Source organism: Malaclemys terrapin, chromosome 8 (assembly GCF_027887155.1).
Source record: "Malaclemys terrapin pileata isolate rMalTer1 chromosome 8, rMalTer1.hap1, whole genome shotgun sequence".
NCBI classification, from domain to species: domain Eukaryota; kingdom Metazoa; phylum Chordata; order Testudines; family Emydidae; genus Malaclemys; species Malaclemys terrapin.
Genome location: NC_071512.1, coordinates 106,999,366 through 107,023,581, shown reverse-complemented (window position 1 = coordinate 107,023,581; position 24,216 = coordinate 106,999,366). Strand labels below are relative to the sequence as shown.

The following is a 24,216-nucleotide window of genomic DNA, read 5'->3' as shown; positions in this document are numbered from 1 at the left end:
GAGACAGTCACTTCAATAAAAGAAAGGAACTCTGTACAACAGCCCTAAAGGGTTAACATAGCTGTTTATGCAGAGACAGATGTGAGAGAACATAAAGGCCCCTTTGTATGTTATGGGAGCTTAATATCTGCTTTGCACAGCATAATCCTACTAGGGCAAATGCAACATTCTATTTTCCATAAACACGGATGAAAATAAATAGATTCACAAACTTCAGAGTTAAAAATAAGTTGTTCAGACCAAGCATCTCCACCATTTTATCTTTCACTATATACAGAGCGAGGCTATGACATACAGAAAAATTCAGGCATGTTACTCATTCACAATCCTATGATGACAGCTACTTAGTTAAAATACTTAAAAGTCAACTGGGATGTGTCAGCTGGTTTTAAAGAGCCATCCTATCAGTATCAAAAGCAATGCTGACAATGAAGTGTGAACAACAGCAACTTTAGTCCCAGTAGGCAAAGTTTAAAATTACAGCATGTTTTCCAAAGGACAATTTCATTTAAGCCCAAAATTACGTTTTTCATTTAAATAAGATTGTACCAAAGCTGCATTAGAATTATTCACACTGAAAGACAACTTTGTGCATGTGAACATTGCCCCGCAGTGTTGGGATCCAAATACCAGCATTGTGCTAGTACAAGAGAGCCAGACAGTAATGAGGACAAAATTTGAAACTGAACTGCCTAGTTTCTTTTTAAAAAAGAGACAAGCAATACAGGGTGAAGAGTATGATTCCCCCCCCCCCCCCCCGACACCCCACACCCCAACAGCTTAGTATGGGTGAGGCTGGTAGTGCTACCTGTTAAGATTGCCTGACACCTCCCATTCTAAGACCCTGTTTTCAGTTGTTTGTAACTCTGTCAAAATAACAGTTTGGGCTGAAATTTTCCACACCAGGTATCTGCTTCAGGCTGATTTTTTTTTTTTTTTTTTTTTTTTGGGGGGGGGGGGGGGGGATTTCAGAAAAAACTGTTCAGCTGTTTCCAAGAAAAAAGCATGGGGAAAATATGTTGTTTTGCCTGTGTTAAATACTGGTAACTTTTTCGCTGAGAAACTCTAGCATCCCCATGCTTTGGAGCAGGGAGTTGAACAAGTGACTTGTGTGTCAGGGTTGTGTCTTTTGCTTTCCCCATGATAATCCAACCAAATCTGACAAAGTTGTAAGTCTTTGAAAAACTGCAGTTTGCACAAGAGGAAACGGGACAAAGGCCCACTTTTGTCAAAGAAGTGGAGTGAGGAGGAACATGCAGTGGGGGAACAGCGATGCCAGCTCCATGTGGGGGCTCGGGAGAGGGGCAGGCAGGGCTTGAGCGAGCAGCGACACCAGCCCCAGCCTCGCATGGGGGGCAGGCAGGGCTTGGGTGAGCGGCTCGGACTGGCCCCACACCTGGGACTGGGGGAGCAGCTTGGGCCAGCCCCACATTGTGAGGGGGGCCCTCGGGCAAGCGGCTCGGGCCAACTCCGCATTGAGGATGGGCCCTCAGCCGAGCAGTTTGGGCCAGCCCCACACGGCGTCTGATTTTCCCTTTGGGAAATATGGTCACTCTAGCATTGTCTCTTGTTCACACACACCAGCCATGGTCTGAAAATAATTTGGGAGGAAGGGAGGGGGTTACTGCTGCTTTGATTTCCTAACTTCTGATGGAGTTCAAGTTAGGCTGTTGTCCTAAATCTGCCCCCTAATCTTACCTCCTCCGCTATGCAGAACTGAGCTCCCCACTCTGACCCTCCCTCCATGGGATTTGTGCTGTTCTGTGGCTCTTCACACTGTGTAAATGAAAGGGAGCATATAATCCTACATTTTAAAATTTAATTAAAAAAAATTCCACAGTTTCACTTCAGGATTTTTTTCTTGTAAAAAAAGTCTCCATTTTTGTGGGTCTTAACACAATTAATACACTGCCATGCACCACACTATTGCCAGAATAGTGCACATTCCTGCAACCATACTCAATGGAGTAAACGACATGTAGCGATGATGATTTCTGCACTACGAAAGGAATAAGGAATCACAGTTTGCCAAAAGGGAAAAAAGTAAAAAATCTGTAGGGGGAATCCATTCATGCCAAATTCCTATAGTATTACTATAAGACAACCCCCTTATTAAAAGTAATTCTTATAGTGGGATAGTTTGCAGTGAGTTCTAGCCCCAGTTGAGCGTAATAGGTAAAGAAAGAAGAAACTGCTTCATTGTACAGTAACTGACTTAATCTCATGAATAGCAGACTCCAGCAGTTTTCTGGAAACCGCATTCCCTTATCCTCACTGCTTGCTTGGGTGTTTGCAAATATTCTGAATCCCTTGTTTTTGTCCTCATTTGATTTATATGGATCATCATGCACTGAAGAAAGAGGAGCAGTTAAAAAAAAAAAAACAGCATTAAAATGGTGGTTCCGCTCATCCCATACCTACACAATTCAAGCCATGCCACAGCGTTTCCATTCTAAGGCTAAAAACATGTCAAATCTTTCCTGAATTTGCAGTAAGTGTCCTGGCATCGATCCAAAGCCACTTGAATACCACAGGATGTTAGCCACGTCTTCAAAAGCAGTAGCCAAAAGGCACTTGGCCTACATAGTTGATGTGTGTCTGCTGCAGTTAGTTATTCTGACTTTGTTTAAAACCTGACAAGGGGAACAGCTTCCTCTTCCAAAGCAAAATTCACTCTTCCAGCACGGTGTACATTGAAAAAGAATAATTTTCACAGCATTTAGTTTCAGTTTGAAGTATGTTTCACTAACACAATAATACAACATGAAATACAAAAGTCACTGTCTTGAAATTCACAAACATCTGTCCATTTGAGAGCAGGGGTTGTGTGCATTTCTCCTCCAAAGAACAGAGAAGATAAGGACCCTACCTAGGTATTTGTGTGACGGCCCCCCCACCTCCTTCACCACATAATTGGAGGAAACAGACAGTACTGCTCGGCTGCTCACAACACAGCTGTGGGCTCAAACTTTTAGCCTGCCAACCTCCGTTGTGACCTATTAATGAACTCTACCTTTTGTGCTGTAAAAAGCAAACCTACTGGTTTTGTGGATCAATTCTGATATTTTATCGTAGCCCTTTCCATACCCCATCATCACAGACTGTTTTACTGCTGCACTACCAGCAGGCCCTCCTTAGAGTGGAGGATTTTCTAAATGAGGCTTAGGATGTGCCAGGTGTGCTGTGGGATTTTTTGAAAAAACTACATGTGAGAACAAAAAACCCCTTCCCTTTATTTTAATTAGTGTTGGAGCCGGATCACATTCTGTCCTTTTGCTCTCCGGGATGAGGCCCCTTTCAAATACTATGCCTGCATCACATTCCATTCCCCAAAGTGACATTAAGATAGAAAATTTTAGTCTGCGGAGCAGGGGAGTGGGAGGGGAAACGAAGGGGGGAAGCCACATTTTGATTGGCCATCTGCCTCACTGCCCCACCTCCTCCAGGCAGAGAAACCAATCAGAGTTCAATCTCCCCCTCTTCCCCCCACCCATCCTGTGAGCAACAGGTTAGCTCCTCTGCCCCTCCCCACTTTTATAGGCCGCTGGGGTGGGGAAAAGAGCTCCTGGAGCTGCCCCTCCCCAGCCTGGAAGGGTAGCAGGGACCTTGCTGCAGCCCCCCAGTGTTGGGAGGAGGGAAGAACCCCAGGAGAAGCAAGGGAGACGGAACTGAGGGCAGGGGCAGAACTGATGGGGACCGGACTGGTAGAGGGTGAGGACAGAACCGATGGGGGCTGGGGAGCAGAACTGATTTGGAAACTTGGGGCACAAGACTGATTTGGAGGTTGGGGGGCACAATTTATTGCTGGACAGTGGACAGGGAGATGTGGGGGTGAGAACTCCTGCAGCAGGGGCCAAAATCCTCATAGCCAATACATTTGGGAGCATGCAGCATTAACATACTCTCTAGCTCTGGGGAGGGACAGGGGCAGTTCACCAATCGTTAGACAAAAAAACCAATATAATCTCTTTGTAAACAACCACACTTTTGGGGGGCCAATCTCCTGATTTGTTGGGGTCTGACTCATTCCTTTTTTGATCTCTTGAGGTTGGCAATACCCTGTGTGGGACTTAATTATATTGCATTTAAAAACAGAGAAGAAAGTTAGACACACTTGGGAAGACTATTTTAGCAATGAGAAGAAATAATTAATTATTAACTGCTTGTCATCACAAAATATTATTCTCAAGCGCATGTCACTGTCTCCGCTGAGCATGGTTTTGTCCAGAGTTTTTAAATTTAGCTTTAATGTTAGTTTCCACTGTTGAAAAAGTTAATTCTGGCACAAAAGACAGATCACAATATAATGTTAGCCACCATGGTTGTTTTGATTTTAACCCTACTTTGGCACATGAATATTCATGAGTTTATTTGGAGAAAATGTGGTGGTGTGCCTCAAAATAATTAAAGGTGTCAAGATGTGCCGTGGCAGAAAATAGGCTGGGAACCACTGATTTAGACCATTCAACAATAGACAGCATTGAGGTGCTGATAGGACAGATACCAAGAACAACAGTTATGCAAAGCTTTAAAACAATAAGAGCATTCACAGAGGTCTTGAAAAATGGATTTTCATTTGACTACGCCTGCACGGTTTTGATTCTGAACGTCAGCACAACATGTTCTCTTTACTTACATTGGTTGTTTGATTGATAGAAAGAAGAAGGAATAAAAGGAGTTCTTAGGCCGCATTGTCTTCCCAAAAAATTTTCATAGGAGGGGGGCTAAAACTCTTTACGAACTGGGAAGATGGAAAATTATTAATACAATACTCTTATGGAGTACCTATGGTTAATCAATATTGTATGTAATTTTATTACATGTTCTAAAGTAAAAAAACCCTCAATTTATAACAAAATATTCCCAGGGAGAATATTCCCTCGCAACCCCCCATGCAATAACCTTGCAACCCCCTGAGGGGTACCGACCCCCAGTCTGAGAACCCCTGACATAGACACTATTCCTTCCCAGGGCCTGCTGACTCCACATGTGACTTCCTCCCTTTATTTCCCCAAAGTTAAGCCCTTCTTCTCCATAGGACTAATCTCCCTTTTAGCTCATTCCAGACCATGTGATGTTTTAGGTAGACTGGTCAGCTCTTGCTGAAGTTAGGTGGAGAGAAGGGGAAATTTGAAAATGAGACAAAGAAGATAGCCAAGGTTAAAGCTATGGAGAGACCAATACTGTTCTACTCTTCACACGGGACACCACCTGGGAAATACAAGAAGAAATAAAAAGCAACTGAGAGATTTTAAAATGGGTTTCAAATAATCTCCTCAATTTAGGGTGACCATATGTCCCGTTTTCGCTGGGACAGTCCCTTTTTTAGCCCCTGTCCCAGCTGACCCAACTTTTTTTCCCCAAAAGGAGGCATTTGTCCCATTCGCTCTTGCTGAATTGATCAGTTGGCAAGAGCAAACAGGACAAATGCCCATTTTTGTCAAAACGTGGGGTGTGGTACAGAGGGGTGAGTGGAGATGCCAGCCCGGGCCCGGCAGGGGGGAGATAGGGCTGGGGGGAAGGGAAAAGCAGCGTTCCAGCATGTGGGACCCCCCGCAGGGTTCCAGCAACAGGGTAACAGTCTCGGGGGGAGAGGAGGGCCCTCGGGCAAGCAGCTGGGGGTGTGCTGTTTTCTCTTTGGAAAATATGGTCATCCTACCTCCACTCCCTATATGATTTTAATCCAATTCCAATTGTTAGATTTTTATGCTTAAATGCCCAGAGTTTTAAATAAATTACTGAAAGTAATTATGAATTAAAAACTGAGCTCTGCAGCCACCTTCTCAGAAACCCTAATCCAAACTCATTTACAAGTGACCTCTCTTCTAAGGTTTCTGGACAAACTGTTCTCAACATCATTTCTTCTGTAAAATAGTTTTAATCCTATAAACTGTTTCAACTTTCTCTCACAATCCCTTAAATGACATTTTATGTAACAGAGCTTCATTGTTGGAAGGGGTGAAGAACCAGGCAACTGAGTATATTAGCCAGCAAAGTGGTGCTTTTAGAGCACAATATATCCCTTAAATAGTTCCATTTGTTATATACTTGGTACCTTTGATGTAAGATCCCGGTGGAAAATGCCTTTATAGTGAAGATAACTGAGTCCCAGAGCAATGTCATATGCCAATTTCACCCTCACCATCCAGGGCAGATGCTGGTTACCGTCTAACAGCTGTTCCAGATTACCACAGTTGATGTACTGAAAAAAACAAGATGTGCCATTAAAAACAAAAATTAACAGCTGACCTAGATGTTAACAGTTCAGTTTAGAGTTTTAGGGTGTTTGTTGTTGTTTTTGTTTAAGAGACAACACACGGCAGTTGAAATTCTACTGCTAGGCTAGGATGCGAGCCCCCACAGAAACAGTGCATGCTACCCAGTGGCTAGGAAAAAAAGACTATTCTGCAGCGTGGTATCTTTCAAAATAGGTGACTCCAAAATCTAGATGGCATTATTGGGTACATTGCAAGATTAGCTGAATCTGGAGATCTATTCAGAAACAATGTCAATTAATTTCACTGCACTCGCTGAGCCCCGAGAGCCAGGAAGTCCTCTGGCACCTGGCACGAGTACACACACGCAATATTCTCTCCCTAGCATTTGCTTTCTTCTTTTAATATGCTCTGACCAAAGGTTCATATTTTAGTGCCAATGCATTATCATGTATTGACCTTTTTACCAATTAATTAGTTTTTACTATTATGCAACAATCAGGATGACGCGCGAGCACAGAGGTTATTTTCTAGCTTTCCAATCTAGTTAAAAGATCTGAAAAGAATTAAAGAAAAAAAAGAAAAGTTCTTTGGCTTCGTGCCCAACAATTTGGGCCAGATTTTGGGAGCCCACACTGATTTCCCATCTTCTTATGCCAGGACGATCAGTTTCAGGAAAGCGAACCAGTTCGCCATTTATGGGACTGTACTAGAACACACAGATATTTGCCAGTTTAGGTCATCTCATCACCGGGGGAAGGTAATATTATTTACCTCATATTATAATGTCCAATACTGCCAACAGAGAATGAGTGCTAATGTACACAGGAAAGGAACAAAAAGGGACTTAAAAGTTGTGGGTAGAGACAGAAATATATAGGCAAAGGAGAATGCTTTGCAGGAACGTTGATCTTTTCCAGACCAAACAGGCAAAGAGTACCTGTGCTTTAATATCTGGACATCATCAAAAAGGAAAGAAAGTGTTGAGTGTCACTAAAATTGTATTTAAAAATGCATCATCTGGCTGCTAATTTGTATATACCAATTTGGTGGAAGAATGCATCCTATATTGCTGGAAGTATAACAACTGAAATTCTCAGCAACTTTGCCCTGGTGTTAATCAGGACTTAAAAACCTGTCCAAGTAGTTTACTGGCATGTTCACCAGTTTGCAGAGCGAAATGTCTGTCCCATTTCAAGCTCAAGTCAGACAGATCTTAACATGCTGATAAAAAAATATATCCGAAGGGAAACATGCTTGGTCCAGTGGCGAGAGGAGCAAACTGAGTCAGGGCTGCTGGGTTCTATTCACAGCCCAGATGTTAATTTTCTGTGTAACCTTGGAACATTGGAATTGCCAGACTGGATCAAACCCACAATCCATCTAGCCCAGCATCCTATCTCCAACACTGGCAATTACCAGATGCTTGAAAGGAAGGTTTAAGAACCCTTCAGGAAGCAGACATGAGGTAATTTGCTCCCCATCATCCTGATCTCTGAGTTAAAGATTGACTTAAGACCTGAAGCATGAGATTTTATATCCTTTCCACAAAATCATCATATAGCAACTCTGGATATTCTTTATGTCCATATAAATATCCAGTCCCTTTTTGAATCTTGTTAAGTTCCTGGCTTCAACTTTTTCCTGTGGCAGGGAGTTCCACAATTCAATTATATGTGAGAAAGTATTTTCAATTATATGTGAGAAAGTATTTTCTTTTATCCATGTTGAGTCCTTCTCCCCCCCCCCCCCCCCCCCCCCCCCCCGGGTAACATCATTGAATGTCCTCTTGCTCTGAGACAGGGAGAAAAGAAGTTCCCAATCTACCTTCTCTAGACCACACATTTTATATAGTTTTAACATGTTCTTTCTTATTAATGTCCTTTCTAAGGTCAGGAATCCAATTTTTCACTCTTCATAGGACAGTTTTTCCAGGCTCTTGATCATTCTCACTCTTCTCTGAATCCCGTCTAGTTCTGCAATTTTATTTTGGATATTCCAGATAAGGTCAAATCACTGATTTATGTGAAGACGTTACAATATTCCCTTGGTGTTCGGACCTCAACTGCTAGAAAAGGGCCTCATCCTCCCTGATCGAACTAACCTCTTTATCTCTAGACTGATTCTTGCCTGCATATTTATACCTGCCTCTGGAAATTTCCACCACATGTGTCTGACGAAGTGGGTATTCACCCACGAAAGCTTATGCTCCAATACTTCTGTTAGTCTATAAAGGTGCCACAGGACTCCGTCAATATTCTCTTTATTATTCACCATCCCAATCCTTATGCATCCTAATATCTTATTAGCCTTTTTTTTCTTTTTTTTAACCACAGCAGCACACTGAGCAGAGGTCTCCATTGAGTTGTCTACAGTGTCACCCAGGTCCCTTTCTGGAGTTGATATAGTTGATTTACAACCCAGTAAGGTGTATGAGTAGTTTAAATTTTCCCTTTCAATGTGCATTATTTCGCATTTATTGGTAGTGAATTGTTTGCCGCCCTGTTACTCATTCTCTCAAGATCCTCACAGTTCTCAGAAACCTAAATAACTGTCATCTGCAAATTTTGCAACCTCACTAATCACCCCCTTTTTTAGATCACTAAGATATATTAAACACTGGACTTAAGAGTTCATGGTGCCTTGTGGCCCTAGCAGTTAACCTTTTGCCAAGATGAAAACTGACCATTTAATCCTACTCTGCTGTGTGTCCTAGCCAGTTTTCAAGACAATCATTCAGCCTCTGTGCCTCAGTTTCCCTACATGCTAACTGAAGTAATGCTCCTTACCTACCTCACAAGGGGGTTGTGAGGCTGAGTTCACTAGTGTCTTTAAGGCACTTTGAGATCCTGGGGTGGAAGGTGCTAAAGGAGGGCAAAGTTTAATTATCCTGATTGTCTAATTCAATGGCTCTCAACCTTTCCGGACTACTGTACCCCTTTCAGGTGTCTGATTTGTCTTATGTACAAATCAGTACACAAGTCTCACCTCACTTAAAAACGACTTGTTTACAAAATCAGACACAAAAATACAGAAGTGTCACAGCACACTGTTACTGAAAAATTGCTGCCTTCCTCATTTTTACCATATAATTATAAAGTAAATCAATTAGAATATAAATATTGTACTTACATTTCAGTGTATAGTACATAGAGCAGTATAAACAAGTCACTGTCTGTATGAAATTTTAGTTTGTACTGACTTCACTAGTGCTTTTTATGTCGCCTGTTGTAAAACTAGGCAAATATCTAGATGAGTTGATGTACCCCTGGAAGACCTCTGGGTACCCCCAGGGGCATATGTACCACTGGTCTAATGTGCAAATCGGCACTGATCAAATAGAGCACAGCCTATCTCACCTTCCTGACTTTACCCAGATATGTTAGGGGCATGATCAAGATACTGGACAAAAGTATCTTGATCATGCCCCTAACATATCTGGGTAAAGTGGTGAGGACTAGGAGGGGCCAAAATTAATTAGGGGGAGGAAGACACAGCTGCCGTTCTCTTGGTTAGGGTTGACCAGGTTGGGAATGCAGCAGGTCCAGCTTGATGGCCTAGTTTCCAAAGCCCTCCAAAAATGCTAGAGGTGACTTGAAGCGTGAGGGGGCCATATGACTGTGCCCCCCCCCCAATATTTCTGCCTTCCATTTAGCACAAAGGTTTTCCAACGGTGGGGTGCACCCATTGCCTTCTGCCAGGAGCAGGCCAATCAGAAGCTGGTGGGAGGCACGTAGCCCACTCGGGCCCTTGGCTCTCCGCGCAGTGGGAGCCATAGCGCTGGCTGGCTGCCCAGCCGCGCTCCCTGCACTGCCCCCTGAGCTGGGCTGTCTCTGCATGGCTGGTGCTCCGAGCTGCGCCCCGACACACACTTGTTTCTTCACCAGCTGGCGACTCCCCCTGCACGTGGAGCACGGTTGCCATGAGACGCTCCCTGAGGCGCTTGTTCGCCACTGCCCTGGCGTTCTTGGCTCTGCTGTTGCTCCTCAACCCAGAGGCGACGCATGGGGGTCACATGCCCGCCCAAACCTTTAAATTATGCCCCCCCCCCATCAAGAGTTACCTGTCATTTCTGAACAATGCTGTTTAGCCTTTAGTGTTTATCTGCTGGTCTCTTGTATATACAAAGAATTACAAACATTACATCCGATTTGCTAGTGCAACCAAAGAAAAGGAAGCTTTGTCCCAGAGACTTGCTGTTTACCCTGCTGCAACCACAATCAAGCTCTCTGTGATAAGAATATGCTGAAGGCGGGAAAGTCCTTCTTACTTGACGAACACTGGACTTCATTATGTTCCCGAAACATTTTGGTGTCAGTACTTTCCGACCCAAAATGAGTGTGGCTGCAGCACAGCGGTTGTCTCAAAGCGATACTGCAGGGTAACAACAACAGCGGGTACTGAACGGGTATGTCTACGCTGCAATTAGACACCCATGCCAGCTGACTCGGGCTGCAGGGTTGTTTAAAGGCGTAGGCTTCCAGCTCGGGATGCAGTCCAAGCCCTGGGACGCTCCCACCTCACAGGGTTCTAGAGCCCGGGCTCCAGCCAGAGCCCAGATGTCTACACTACAATTAAACAGCCTTGCAGCCTGAGCCCATGTCAGCTGGCATGGGCCAGCCGCAGGAGTCTAATTGCAGCGTAGATATATCCTATGTGTGTACATGCAAGCGGGGGATAGATCACGTCAGGCTGTAAGAGAGTGGGAAAGGAAAGGATGTTGCTGGGAAAAGTTTCATAAACAGACCTCACAGCAAAACTGAGAAACATCTAGACCTTTTCATGACAAATATACAAATTCTGTATCATTAACCTGCAGCGCAACAGATACTGATCATGATTAGATTACAAAACTAGCAGTAACAAGAGAGCAGGGTTCTGTTAAATTCATTTGCTAGATATCCAAAGAAGTTATTTAGTTTCATATGTTTTCCCTTCATTATGACTCAACGCAACAAGATTAGCATTGGCATGAAACAGACCCTAGTATTGCAGTCAAGGTAAAAATATCCTGTTCCTACACATTTATCCACAGTGAAATCTAGCCACGGTCTTGTTGCCAAAGTGACAGCTTAGCATGCTGGTTCAACAGAACCAAGTTTATATTACACCTCTTTTTAGTGTTCTTCCCTGACCCCAGTCCCAGGAGGGTAGCCTCCTTGAAAGATCAGTCGTGCAGGAGCACGATCAAGCTGTGTGCGCTGTGGCTCAAACACAGATTCCTGCTCAGGCTTGCGATAGCATAGCTTCACGTTACAGGACAGAGCAAGCAAAATAATCCTTTACTGCACTGCAAGAAGGGACAACAGCAGCACAATTTAAGTAGTTTTGCTTCTGTGGGCACGACCTGTGAGGCCATGACAGCTTCCCTACAGGTTATCTATAGCTGTACTGTCAACCCCCAAGCATTCAAAAGTCATGAGTCAGGCCCTAAAATACCATGAGATTTTGAAAAATAATAATTGCTGGCAAATAAACAGAACCTTTCTGGTTGTTAGCCTTTAGGATTCATGTTTTCAAGGTTTTTTCCCTTTGAACAACAAATTAAAAAAAAAATGTAATTGAGAACAGAGAGCCTTGGCAACCACAAGACTCCTGCTGGGACTTTATAAAGACACCAACTCAAAGAGTTGGCAACACTTTACAGAACAACACAAGTGTCTGATTCAGACTCGGCCAGAGTGCACACAGGAAAGCAAAAATGAACACACCATATAATCCCACTAAAATATACTTAAAGTGCAGGTCTAGCAGCTACGACAGCAGCACAGTCAGTTTCAACACTGTCCTCTGCTGCACTGTTCATCCCCTCCGTAGTCACACAACTGTGGGCCAAGACTGAATTCAGGATCTCTGTCGACAGAACAATTCAGTTGAGTCACCTTCAGCCAGGCCATCCCAGACACTCTTATCTGCTACACTACTCACTTATGCTATGACCTTATGTTACGCCTCAGGGCAGGTCTACACTATGGCAGGGATCGACACTTTGAGATCGATGCACCGGCAGTCGATTTAGCGGGTCTAGTAAAGACCCACCAAATCGACTGCAGATCGCTCTCCAGTCCACCCTTATACTCTACCCTCGAGAAGAGTAAGGTAAGTCGATGGGAGATTTTCTCCCATCGACCCCCCGCAGTGTATACCCCAGGGTAACTCTACCTAAGGTACGTTGACTCCAGCTACGTTATTCATGTAGCTAGAGTTGCGTACCGTAGGTCAACTTACCGTGATAGTGTAGACATAGCCTCAGTTAAATTAGACACAAGGTAAGTGAAGTAATATCTTTTACTGGACCAACTGGTGGAAGGGACAAGCATTCGAGCTACACAGAGCTCTTCCTTAGGTATAGGGAAGTTAACCAAAGTGTCTGAGCTAAATACATGGTGGGACTGATTATTAAACATAAGGGGTTAAGAACATAAGTACGGCCATACTGGGTCAGACCAAAGGTCCATCCAGCCCAGTATCCTGTCTGCCGACAGTAGCCAATGCCAGGTGCCCCAGAGGGCGTGAACCTAACAGGCAATGATCAAGTGATCTCTCTCCTGCCATCCATCTCCATCCTCTGACAAACAGAGGCTAGGGACACCCTTCCTTACCCATCTTGGCTAATGGCCAGTAATGGACTTAACCTCCATGAATTTATCCAGTTCTCTTTTAAACCCTGTTATAGTCCTTGCCTTCACAACCTCCTCAGGCAAGGGGTTCACACTCACTGAGCAGTTAAGGGATAGCAGGGTGTGTTACAAATTGTTGTAATAAGCCATAAAACCAGTGTCTCTGAGAAATCCACATTTTTAGTTTCCAGCACAGTTATGAATTTAAATTCTCAGGCTCATCTTTTGAAGGTATTATGCAGAGTTCATTTGAAGATGAGAATTGAGAGGTCAGATATGGAGTGACTGCCTTGTGAAAAGTATTTGTGTCTTATTTTTCTGTATAAGTTCATTCAAGAGCATAGTGATTGTCTGGTTTCACCCATATAGTTGTTGCGGAGGCATTTGATGCACAGAAGTTGGTCCAATAAGAGGTATTACCTCACCTACCTTTGTCTCTCTCAGATCCTGGGAACAGCATGGCAACACAACACTGCCAACAAACCTTATTTATATAACACCTTAAATACAAAAGTATTGGACAAGGATTACAGTGGAAACAGAGCAGCAAGTCAAGCAATGGTACAAACAGTATTTCACAGAGGGGCCCAATCAGGGGATTTTAAAAAAAAAAGTTAATTATCGAGCCCACAGTCCTAGTATGCTGTAGGAAGTTGCAGCTATTTATAGTAGTTGGCCAGGCAATGTGACCTAATGGTTGAGCACAGGACCAAAATCCAGGACATCCAGAGGTGTATCTGTAGCTCTGCCAGCAGTTCACCCGTGGCCTTGGTCAGGTCAAATTTGGTGTCTCTTGCCCATCTCTAAAAGAGGTAGTGGTGTGGGCACACGCATGGAGGGTATTTATACTTTACAAGGGGGTCACACAAATCAGTTTGCACTGCTCTGTGAAGTGCTACATAATGGCAACAGTAGTCAGCACCCAGATATAAAAAATGTGTGGGAAGGTGGGGAATGGAAAGGAAAAAAGTGTCTTCTTACACCTTGCTCAATAGCTCCAATAGCCTCTCTAGTCAAGATTTGCCCAATTCCATCCTTTCCCCTTTTTCCATGATGTTCCAGCTAACTAAAATTTGTTTGTTCATTTACTGGCCTGATAGCTAGAAACAATTTACTATAGACTAGGTTTCAGCTGCTGGTGTATGGTAGTAACCATGTACATTTTAGAAGAAAGGCTTGAGGAAGCTCACTACATATTCATATCCATGCTTAAAATATTCCAGGAAATGAGTTTATTTTGCTGGAGCCGGAAAACACTCCCAGTATATTTATGCAACTGACCTTGATACCATTTTTCCTGTCATTATAGTAATAGAAAAACAGAAAGAACAACAGTCTACCCAACAAAAGCAAACTTTATAATCTGCATGTACCACCCATCTGGACCAAGTAACAACCCAGATTTAGGCACAATGAAAATCAGAATGTTAGCTACTGCAAACTAATACTGGAATGGAGTGATTGCATATGCCTGGAGGAGACAAAGTACCTTATTGCTGTCACAGGCAATAGCAGGAACAACTCTACATTGAGACTTCAATCAGTTCAGCAGAACCCGACCCCGACCTCTATACCCAGAGTGTACTAACTCCCACTAGGCAGTATCAATTCATGAGCAGTGATAGTGCCCTGCACTGTACAAATAGAGGAAGATTTAATTTCTGCCCCAGAATCTTATTGGTAAGTTCTACCAGGGTGGCTAAAAATTGGACTTTTTAAAATTTTTGTTACTTAAAAGTAATTTAGGAGACTCTCATTTTCAAGAGACTTAAGCAAGTAGGAACTTAAAATCCACTTCTCTTAGGCATATTTGACAATTTTCCAAGGCTGACCTGAAATAATCAGTTTAATTCATTGACTTCAGTTAATCCTGCTGTTTAATGCATCATTTAGTTGTAAAGGTGAAACATGTTTTGATAGAAGTTTGTGTATCCAAAACATTTAAGGGTGCTTTGTTTAATTTTATATGCTGATGTGTTTAATTAAATTGCAATATCAGAGGGGTAGCCGTGTTAGTCTGAATCTGTAAAAAGCAACAGAGGGTCCTGTGGCACCTTTAAGACTAACAGAAGTATTGCATCTGAAGAAGTGAGGTTCTTACCCACGAAAGCTTATGCTCCCAATACTTCTGTTAGTCTTAAAGGTGCCACAGGACCCTCAATTAAATTGCAGTTACCATCCTTATGCAGCTTGACACAAATCATGAGCAAAAAGTGAATTATGTAGTAAATGAGTAATGATCATCACCATCTTATACTACAATGTACAGTTAATAAGAATTGGAAAATATTAAGCTATATAATTGCTTAAATAAATGCATGTAGTTTTAGCGTACCCTCCTAGGTAGCAAAAAGAGATACCACAAAGAGGTAGTGTAAAGGATATATTTAGTTGTAAATCAATGTTTTAATAGTTATGTCAATCATTGAGAATGCATGTTTCTCTAGAAAATAACTGATGTACAAATGGAAAAGGTGATTATATCACTGATTTAAAATGAGACTTTCCATTTGGTGATTTAAATCACGCTTTAAATTGCTGATTAAAATAGATTTAAATCATTCCACCTGATTACTACACAGTAATATATATCCATCATATGCACACACACATGTGCACATGTTCACACTACCACCATCATCACACTGAACTAGATCTATACACCTGAGCACTTCCACTCAAGAGAAGCACTAGGAGTAGGGACTCCTGGATTCTACTCCTGTATTTGCCACTCGCCTCATGATCTCATGCAAGTAAGTTACTCAATCTGTGTCTCAGTTTACCCATCTGCAACATGAGTGTGATAAAGGATCTGTCTACACTGCAAAAGCTACCACATGTTCAAATACAACAGTGCCTTTTGCAATTTAAACCGTTTAGACCAGCCTATGTAGACCAGGACCAAGGTAGGTTAACCATGCTGGGCCATAATCCAAATCCAGTAGCGTCTCAAAGCACTAATACTTTTTGCAATTTTGTGTAGACATACCCCAATAATCACCTACCTATATAGAGTGTTGGGAGACAACTGATGTTTGTGAAGTACATGGAGGTTCAGGATTAAGATGGATATACACAAGTACAAATATTAAAGGCCTCGTCTATTAGATCTCTGTTACGTACTGATTTAGGTGATAGATAAGTAAAAAAATTTAGAAAGTGTAAATGACTTGACAGTGTTTGTAGTTAAGAGTATATTTACGGTGGAAGAAAAAATGGTAAAATTGCTGAAGAATATCAGAAAACAGGACATGCCAAAAGATGCAGGAGATGGCACTAATATTAGATATATGCAAGGACAGTAGTATCCAGTCAGGATGAACTACCAATACACACTAGGTAATGGAGGAAAATCTGACCCTGAAAATTTAGCATACAGATTTATTTCCCCCTCTCTTTCAATGGTCCAAAAGCTTATTGCTTCTCAGACCTATTAACTAAATAATAATTGTTAAAGATGCTAGGTAGCTACAATGCCAGATATTTTTTTGTCCTTTGAGATGAATGAGACTGACTGGACTGGTAAACTAAGAACTGGATTTAGTTTCAAAAGGCTGAATACAAAAATATCTTGTACTTGGGGGGGGGGGGGGCAGAATACAATGGAATTTGCTGTTCACAGTTCAACTCTTATCTGCTTCTTATCTTAATTTCTTTCACTGTTGAAACATAACAGGAAAGTGATACCAAACGCTGGCAGCCAGAAATGAATTTCAATGGGTCACTTGGAGAGAGAAGTCAGGAAGGAGGGAGAGTTTACCATGAGCGGCACATTTGGCAGGCCTGGTGCAGAACATCAGTTTATTTAAATAAACCTCTACCCCTATATAACGCGACCTGATATAACACAAATTCGAATATAACGCAGTAAAGCAGGGTTCTGGGGGAGGTGGGGGGGGGGAAGGGGGCAGGAGGCTGGCTGCATGCTCCGGTGAATCAAAGCAAGTTCAATATAACGCGGTTAGATTTTTTTGGCTCCCAAGGACAGCGTTATATCGGGGGTAGAGATGTACATAACTGTCTCAAAAAAGGTCCTTCATGCAGAATTACAGAGAAACTGAGGAAACAAGTTACCAACAAACTCCCACAGAGCAGTAAGTCCACTAAGTAAATCCAATACATTTTGGCCAAGATTTTCAAAAATAGGAGTCTAACTTTAGCTCCCAAGTTCTTATTTAGTCACCTAAATAAGAGGCCAAATTTTTAACAATGCTAAGCACCCAGCTCCCATTGAAGTAAGTGGATACTCAACACTTTTGAAAATCTGGCCACTTATTTAGGTGCCTAAACATGGACTTGGGAGCCTAAAGTTAGTCTCCTATTTTTGAAAACCTCGGCTTCTGTCTTCAAGTCAGTGTTATTTTAGTGTGTCCAATTATAATGCTTTCATTCCATGCTGTTTTCAATTTAAAGCAGTTTTTCTTCTTTACTATAATCTACTTCCTTCTCCCCACTCCCAGCCAGGTCTTGCAAGTTTGTCTGAGACTTGCTGATTCCTTGTTTCTTCCACTCCAGCATTATACTCAACAGCCAGCTTGATGGTTTGCATCCTTTTGGTGCAAGGAGATTGGATACAACTCTTCTCAGTCCATTTATGCCACCTGAACAGTTGGTCACTGACTGACTGACAGTAGGAATTCCTTTTTCCCCCACTAGCTTTCTGAATTGACAGTGCTCCCATTCCCTATGGGGCTCAGGGAGCAGATGGCAACTAGAAGTCAAATTGGAGTCCCTTGTAGTCCATCCAGAGCATTCCACCTCTAGGAGAATGGGACAATGCAAAGTTTGTGTTTTCAGGTTTGTTAAATTTGCAGGCTATTAGTTCACAGTGTCCTGCTTTCTGAGGAAGAATGAATTAGTGATGTAGTCATGTCAAGTGACAGAAAGAGAAACTTAAGGGAGAGAAAATACAGATGGAACTTACAACTTTCTTCCCCAAAACACAGCTTTGGTGCTTTACTCCAAAGAAACCTCAAACCGTTTGTATTTAAGAGAACCATGCTTTGGGCCCAGTCCTGCAAAACACTATTACACGTGTTTAATTTTAAGCATCCGCATCCATAAAAGTTAATGTGACTACATACAAGCATAAATAGGAGCAGGCCTTAAGCTGTCAAAACAGATATACACACAATGAACCAATGCCTTCACAAGAATAGTTTAAATTAATTCTGAAATGTGCATTGTAATCAATCTTGTGCATTTCTGTATAATTTTTTAAAAATCAGCATAACTACAAGGAAACTCTCCCATATATGTGGTATGTGAAAAACATCACTGAGAATCTGACTTATGTTAACAAATAGAAGGAAACTCAGAATTCTGACTAAGCAGTGCTCTATACTACAAACCTACATTAGTATAACTACGTCGCTCAGGGGTGCGGCACCCTGAGCGACACATTTATATTGACTAAACTCCCATTATAGGCAGCGCTATGTCAACAGAGCTACTGCCTCTTGGGGAGGTGGAGTACCTACGCCAACGGGAGAACGTCTCCCGCCAGCATCAGTAGCATTTTCACACTACAGCGACACAGCTGCACCACTGCAGCACGGCTAAGCATAGACAAGCCCTAAAACTCCCTTTTATCCTCAAAATCATGACACTGTGAGCAGGCACACCAGCTCTCCTATAACCACATCAGGGGAGCTTTGAGCAACAAGTGATTCTGCATACCATGGGTCCAATTCAGTGTGGCCAACTCATGCAATATTTGGCGTTTTTCTTAACGTCCCTGCTCCTCAAGGCCTGTAATTGAGATTCTTAACTTTCATTTTTAGGAAAAATTATGTTTAAGCCTCACAGTTGTAGAAAAAGCTGGAAAAATGTGATCCAAGTGTATAGGGCTCAAACCCAGAAGTCAAATAAAACAACCTGTTTTTGTTTTTTAAAAAATCATGTTTTTTTTTTTTAAACCAACCTCATGCTGGGGGGGGGGGGGTGAGAGAGAGAAGAGAAGAGAGATGGTCTGACTTGTCATGCTTAAACACTTGGCGATAGCAATGCTGCAGAGACTTTACTTAGTCAAAACTCCCAGACACCTTTGTCCATTTGGCTTGCATGAGAACTGCAGGGTCAGGGATTACGCGCATGCTACAACATCAGGGTGCAAGGGGATGAACTGACGACAGAGTTTCAGCCAGAACTCTGAATTTCCTGCCTTTTGTTAGTTAAAGCCTGGACACTTCACATACCAAAAACATCCATTTAAAACCACATGAAGTGTATCAAGCTGTGTTTGGGGACTGAAGTCCTTCCCCCCACCCCTTCTTTTAAATAGTTCACAAAATATTTGGTTCCCAAGGAAAATAATATAAACAAAGTCTAGAATAAGTACTTTGTTTTAACTTCAGTGTAGCAACACTTCACTGGATTAGACACGCTGGGGTTGTTCTGTGTTGCAAAATGAGTCAAAGATTGAAAGGTACACGTTTGGTTTTAAAATGTCACGTTTTACAAATAAGTGTCCTTACCTGTGCGCTACCAATACCTCTCCTTGGTGGGTGGGTGGGACAACGCACTCTAGCTACCTGCGGGGGAGCTTCTACAAACACCAGAGAACTGCTCCTGTCCTGGTGTGTCACCCACCCCAGATCCTCTCAGTGGTGGAGCCCAGCCACGTTCTTTCCCCATCCCTGGCAGGGTGGGACAACACATTCCAGCTACGTGAGGGGCAGCTCCCATAAGCTTGACCTTAAGTTTATTTATTTATTTTATAACCTTGTCCATTTGCCTCTGACCCAAGGCTCACCAAATTCCTCTTTTGGGCTGTAGCATCTGTCCACCTCCTTCCTCTCACTATTTGCTCCACTTCCCCATCCTAGTCATCCTCATCCTGCTAAATTTCCACCGGCTCTACCTGCAGCTGTGCTCTCTCCATCCCAATCTCCCCGCTCCTCCCAGTGGAAATCCAGGTCTCTCATCCACACCATCCTCTGCCTCACCTCTGGTGACATTTGCCCAAAACGTCTTCTGTAGCTTTCACGGAGGCGGGAAGCTCGCTAGAGCTGCAAGAGCAGGAGAGCAGAGTTTGCGGCGGAAACTGTGCGGCTCAGTTCACGATGGCCGAAAAACGGCGGGAAATGGTTAGATAAAAGAGTAGATAGAAAGATGGAAGGACATGAGAGGTGGATTCACAGTACCAGGAGACAGGCGGTGCACCGTACTGCACCATCTGCTGGCAGTATAGCATCTGCCGTAGCTTTCACAGAGGGAGGAGCGAGTGACGACACACACCTAGAAACACCCACAAGAATGTTTTTGCCCCATCATTCACTGGGCGCTTAACCCAGAATTCCAATGGGCGGCGGGAACTGTGAGATAGCTTTCCACAGTGCACCGCTCCAACATTCGATGCTAGCCTCGGTACTGTGGACACACTCCGCCAAATTCACACGCTTTAGTGGGAACACACAACACCGAATGTATAAAATTGCTTCCGAAAATTCAAATAGAATAAATTTGAATTAATTTCGTACTGCAGACGTACCCTTAGTCAGGAACTGGAGAACACAGTCAACAGATGTAAATACATTCTGTATGTTTTTACAGCACCCTTGTACAACCGTTCACACAGGACAGATTTAGCAAGTACTTGGCCACAGAGGCACCATGACTTGTAGGTTCATTTCCCCTTTACTACTACTCCTGCAGTAAAATTCAATAACTTCAGGTTTATAAATAAAACAAGACTAAAGAACTAAAGATGTCCTAACATCTACGTCAGTTTATTGTAACATAAAAAAATTGCTCTTTTAAAAAAAATTACTGCAATAATCATCATACTGAAATTCTCTGATGGAAAGTGCTATTACAAGTGCAAAGCCCTTTGCAAAACAATGGAATAACTCTTCCAGCACCACTGGAAGAGGCATTAATTCTATTTTACAGCAGGGAAGACAGTCACAGGGAGATTAAATACTCAACTAATCTCTCGAACATCAGAAATGTGTGTTACTCTCCGAACATGCAAGCGAGCATATTTCTTGCCCTTCTCTCCCACGCCTTTTTGTGTGGTCATCTCCTCATTTGTTCGTTTCTTCACTTAAGGCCAGATTGCGACAGGCCCCGTACGTGAATGCAGGGGAAGTCCCAGTGCAGCTTGCACAAGAGTGTCTCAACTGCAGTCTTCGGAGTCCATCCTGATGCTGTCATGAGATACATTAACTATTTTGCTTCATGCAAAATCATCATTAATCTCGCCATAGGGCCAAACTCTGGGGTCTAGCCAAACCGCCCACCTGATCTTTGAGCCATTATGTGCAAGCGTGAACCCCCTGCACGGAGTTAGAGCAGCCTGAGAGCTGCTCTTTCTTACACAAGCTGCTAATGACCCCAGAGGAACAAAACGGCAGTGGAGGACTGACACAACGTAAGAGTAATCTTGCCACAACCCTCTTTCCTCCAGCCCTATGCTCGAAGCATAAGGAAGAAGTGGCAGAATAGGAGCAGCTACTCCCGCTTTGTCCCACCAGAAGATCCCCAATGCACAGGCATGATCCTCCTGGAACTAGATACACTTGCTCTATGGCCGGAATCCACCCGAGGTGCAGTACAAGGTGGCCATACTGCACTAGAGAATATTTAGCAAATAACTATCGGTCTCAGATCACACCGATCACCCTGGTGTCAGAGTTCACAGGCCTTTCAGTTTCACTCTGGAGAGGCCTAGTTTTCTTATAGATACTGGTCTATGCCACACACACCCAACCACCACTGCCATTGCTACTGTACCAGATGCAGGGATTACCTGTTTTCCTTTATGTGAAAAACAGAAGTAAAAACAAAGCAGAAACTGCAACTGTAATAGGAAACCTAGAAAGAACTGAATCAAAGAAAAAATAGGGTGTGCAAATAATTACATTATTAATCCAAAACTCACACTGTGCATTGGCTTGTAGATCATAGGGATCATTTTAATCCCAAATTTAATCAACAGAATTTTACACATACTTAAGAGTTCTTACAGAACTTGTACAGCAGTTCTGCTGAGGCATCACAGAACTGGGTGGTGTTAAAAAAAAAAGCGGGGGGGGGAGAGAGACAAACTGCCCTCTGGCAGCAGCACTGTATGCTATTCCTAGCCTTTTTAAAGGGAATATCTGTCTTTTAGAACACTGTAATCCAAAATTCACTCCCTTAATCCTAAACATTCTCGTTTTAGTTTAACAGGTAAATTCTCATAGTTTAGTCAGCAAAAAGTTCCAAGAGAAAGTTTCCATAGCCAATCTTCCCTTTCCTCCTGGTGAGCAGAGCTTGGATTAGTTAAATTCACAACAACTGCAAAAAATCCATGACACCCTGAGGTAGACATCCTGCCACTCTGGTCAAATCTCCAAAACCAGCACAGTTTATAAAGCGCTCTCTCTCTCTATATATATATATATATACACACATACACATATGCGCACACACAATAAAAAAGTTGATTTAAACACTCAGCTCATAAGAATAAATAAGGCAGGGCATCAAAACTAGTGGGGAAAACATACAAGAAAATGGAAGAATATTTCCCTGTGAACCAGTGCTCAGACACTGTACTGAGGAATACATGGTATAAATACCTAGATAGAAAACAAGGTACCAACTCTCCCAACCAAGTATATTCAAACTAAAAGATTCCAAGTCATCTGGCTAATTAAAAGTACAAGACAGTAAGATATACAAACAGTCTTAATTCTAGTTTGCAAGCTTTGTATCAGTACAGGCTGGCTGTAGGCAAGCATAGCCAGGAGGAAAAGAATCAATGCCATGTATAAAAGTAACAAAAACTCATCCTTTACTTGTGAAGAATGACTGCCAAACACCAGATTCCTGTTTCTCAAAGGGCTTAGGCAGTTACTAAAACTAGCTGCATGAAATATGTGCTAAAGTATCTCAAGAGATTTCACTACTAAGCACTTGGATCACTGGAAAAAGACTTGCACAAGCCAAAGAGAAAATTCATGCCAAAGGAGAAATGCGTGTTTAACTGCAGTAACATGGTAGCTTTTTGATGTGATTGTTTTATGAGTCAGGGTTCTGTTCAAAAATGTGTCAGAATAGCACAATACTTCACCAGGGAAGGGGGAAAAAAGGACCAAAACTTTTAAAAGGGTAACGTTTAGATGTTTAATCTTAGTATAGGGTCAAGTGAAGGGCCCTCCCCTTTCCCTTCTGTCATTTTGGTTTTGCTGGAGATGGAGCTTTTAGTGCGTGCCTGACAAGTACATATTTCTAATAGGGTAAATTTGGGTGTCTCTACTTCCATTTTAATCTCCCTTTTCTGGTCTCCACCCTTTGCCACCTCCTAGCTTTCTTTCTTTTATTATTGCAATACTTTGGGCTAACCTCACTGAAGTAGGGAACTACTGCTATTCTGTGGTGTTGCAGAAACAGCACTGTCACCCTTCTGAAGAACAAATACTAACCTGACGGAGAGGCTCCTGCAGTACTGCAGAGGAAATACTCCCACAGCACAAACCGACTGTTTGGCGAATAGGCGGCTATCGGGACATGATGGGAAGAGTGCTGGAGATCCAGTGATGCTAAGTTGCCTCCTGAACTGAGCAAGAATAATGGCCCTTGTGGATTCTACTTCTTTTCTATGAAAAACATGGGGATCGATATGAAAATCCAGAGGTGGATAGGGAATTGGTTAATGGGGAGAATGCAGCGGGTCGTATTAAAGGGTGAATTGTCGGGTTGGAGGGAGGTTACTAGTGAAGTGCCTCAAGGTTCGGTTTTGGGACCCATCTTATTTAATCTATTTATAACTGACCTCGGGACCGATTGCAAGAGTGGGCTGATAAAGTTTGCGGATGATACGAAGGTGGGAGGAGTTGCAAACTCGGAGGAGGATAGGGATACTCTGCAGGGAGACTTGAATGAGCTTGTGAATTGGAGTATCAGAAATAGGATGAAATTTAATAGTAAAAAGTGTAAGGTGATGCACTTCGGGACGAATAACAACAATTTTAGTTACAAGATGGGGACGCATTGGTTAGAAGTAACGGAAGAGGAGAAGGACCTAGGGGTCCTTGTGGACCGCAGGATGACTATGAGTCGGCAATGTGACGTGGCGGTGAAAAAAGCCAATGCGGTCTTGGGATGTATTAGGCGAGGTATATCTAGTAGAGATAGGGAGGTCCTGCTTCCGTTGTATAAGGCGCTGGTGAGACCTCATTTGGAGTACTGTGTGCAGTTCTGGTCTCCAATGTTTAAAAAAGATGAACTCAAACTGGAACGGGTGCAGAGAAGGGCGACTAAGATGATCAGAGGAATGGAAAACCTGTCGTATGAAAAGAGATTAGAGGAGCTTGGGTTGTTTAGTCTGACAAAGCGAAGGCTGAGGGGGGATATGATTGCTATCTTTAAATATATCAGAGGGGTTAATACAA

At 42.8% G+C, this 24,216-nt stretch overlaps 1 protein-coding gene across 2 annotated transcripts in view; it reads right to left on the bottom strand.

Annotated features, from left to right (window-relative positions):
• Positions 1–24,216, bottom strand: part of TESK2 (testis associated actin remodelling kinase 2) — a 113,081-nt gene that overhangs the window by 33,708 nt on the left and 55,157 nt on the right. The window contains exons 5-6 of one of the 2 annotated variants that reach the window (XM_054036893.1): positions 6,056–6,202; positions 1,699–1,776 (exon numbers count right to left, since the gene is read on the bottom strand). In XM_054036893.1, coding sequence (XP_053892868.1) covers positions 1,699–1,776; positions 6,056–6,202 — 225 coding nt within the window. The remainder of the gene's footprint in view (positions 1–1,698; positions 1,777–6,055; positions 6,203–24,216) is intronic. The other variant, XM_054036894.1, reaches the window with a different exon arrangement.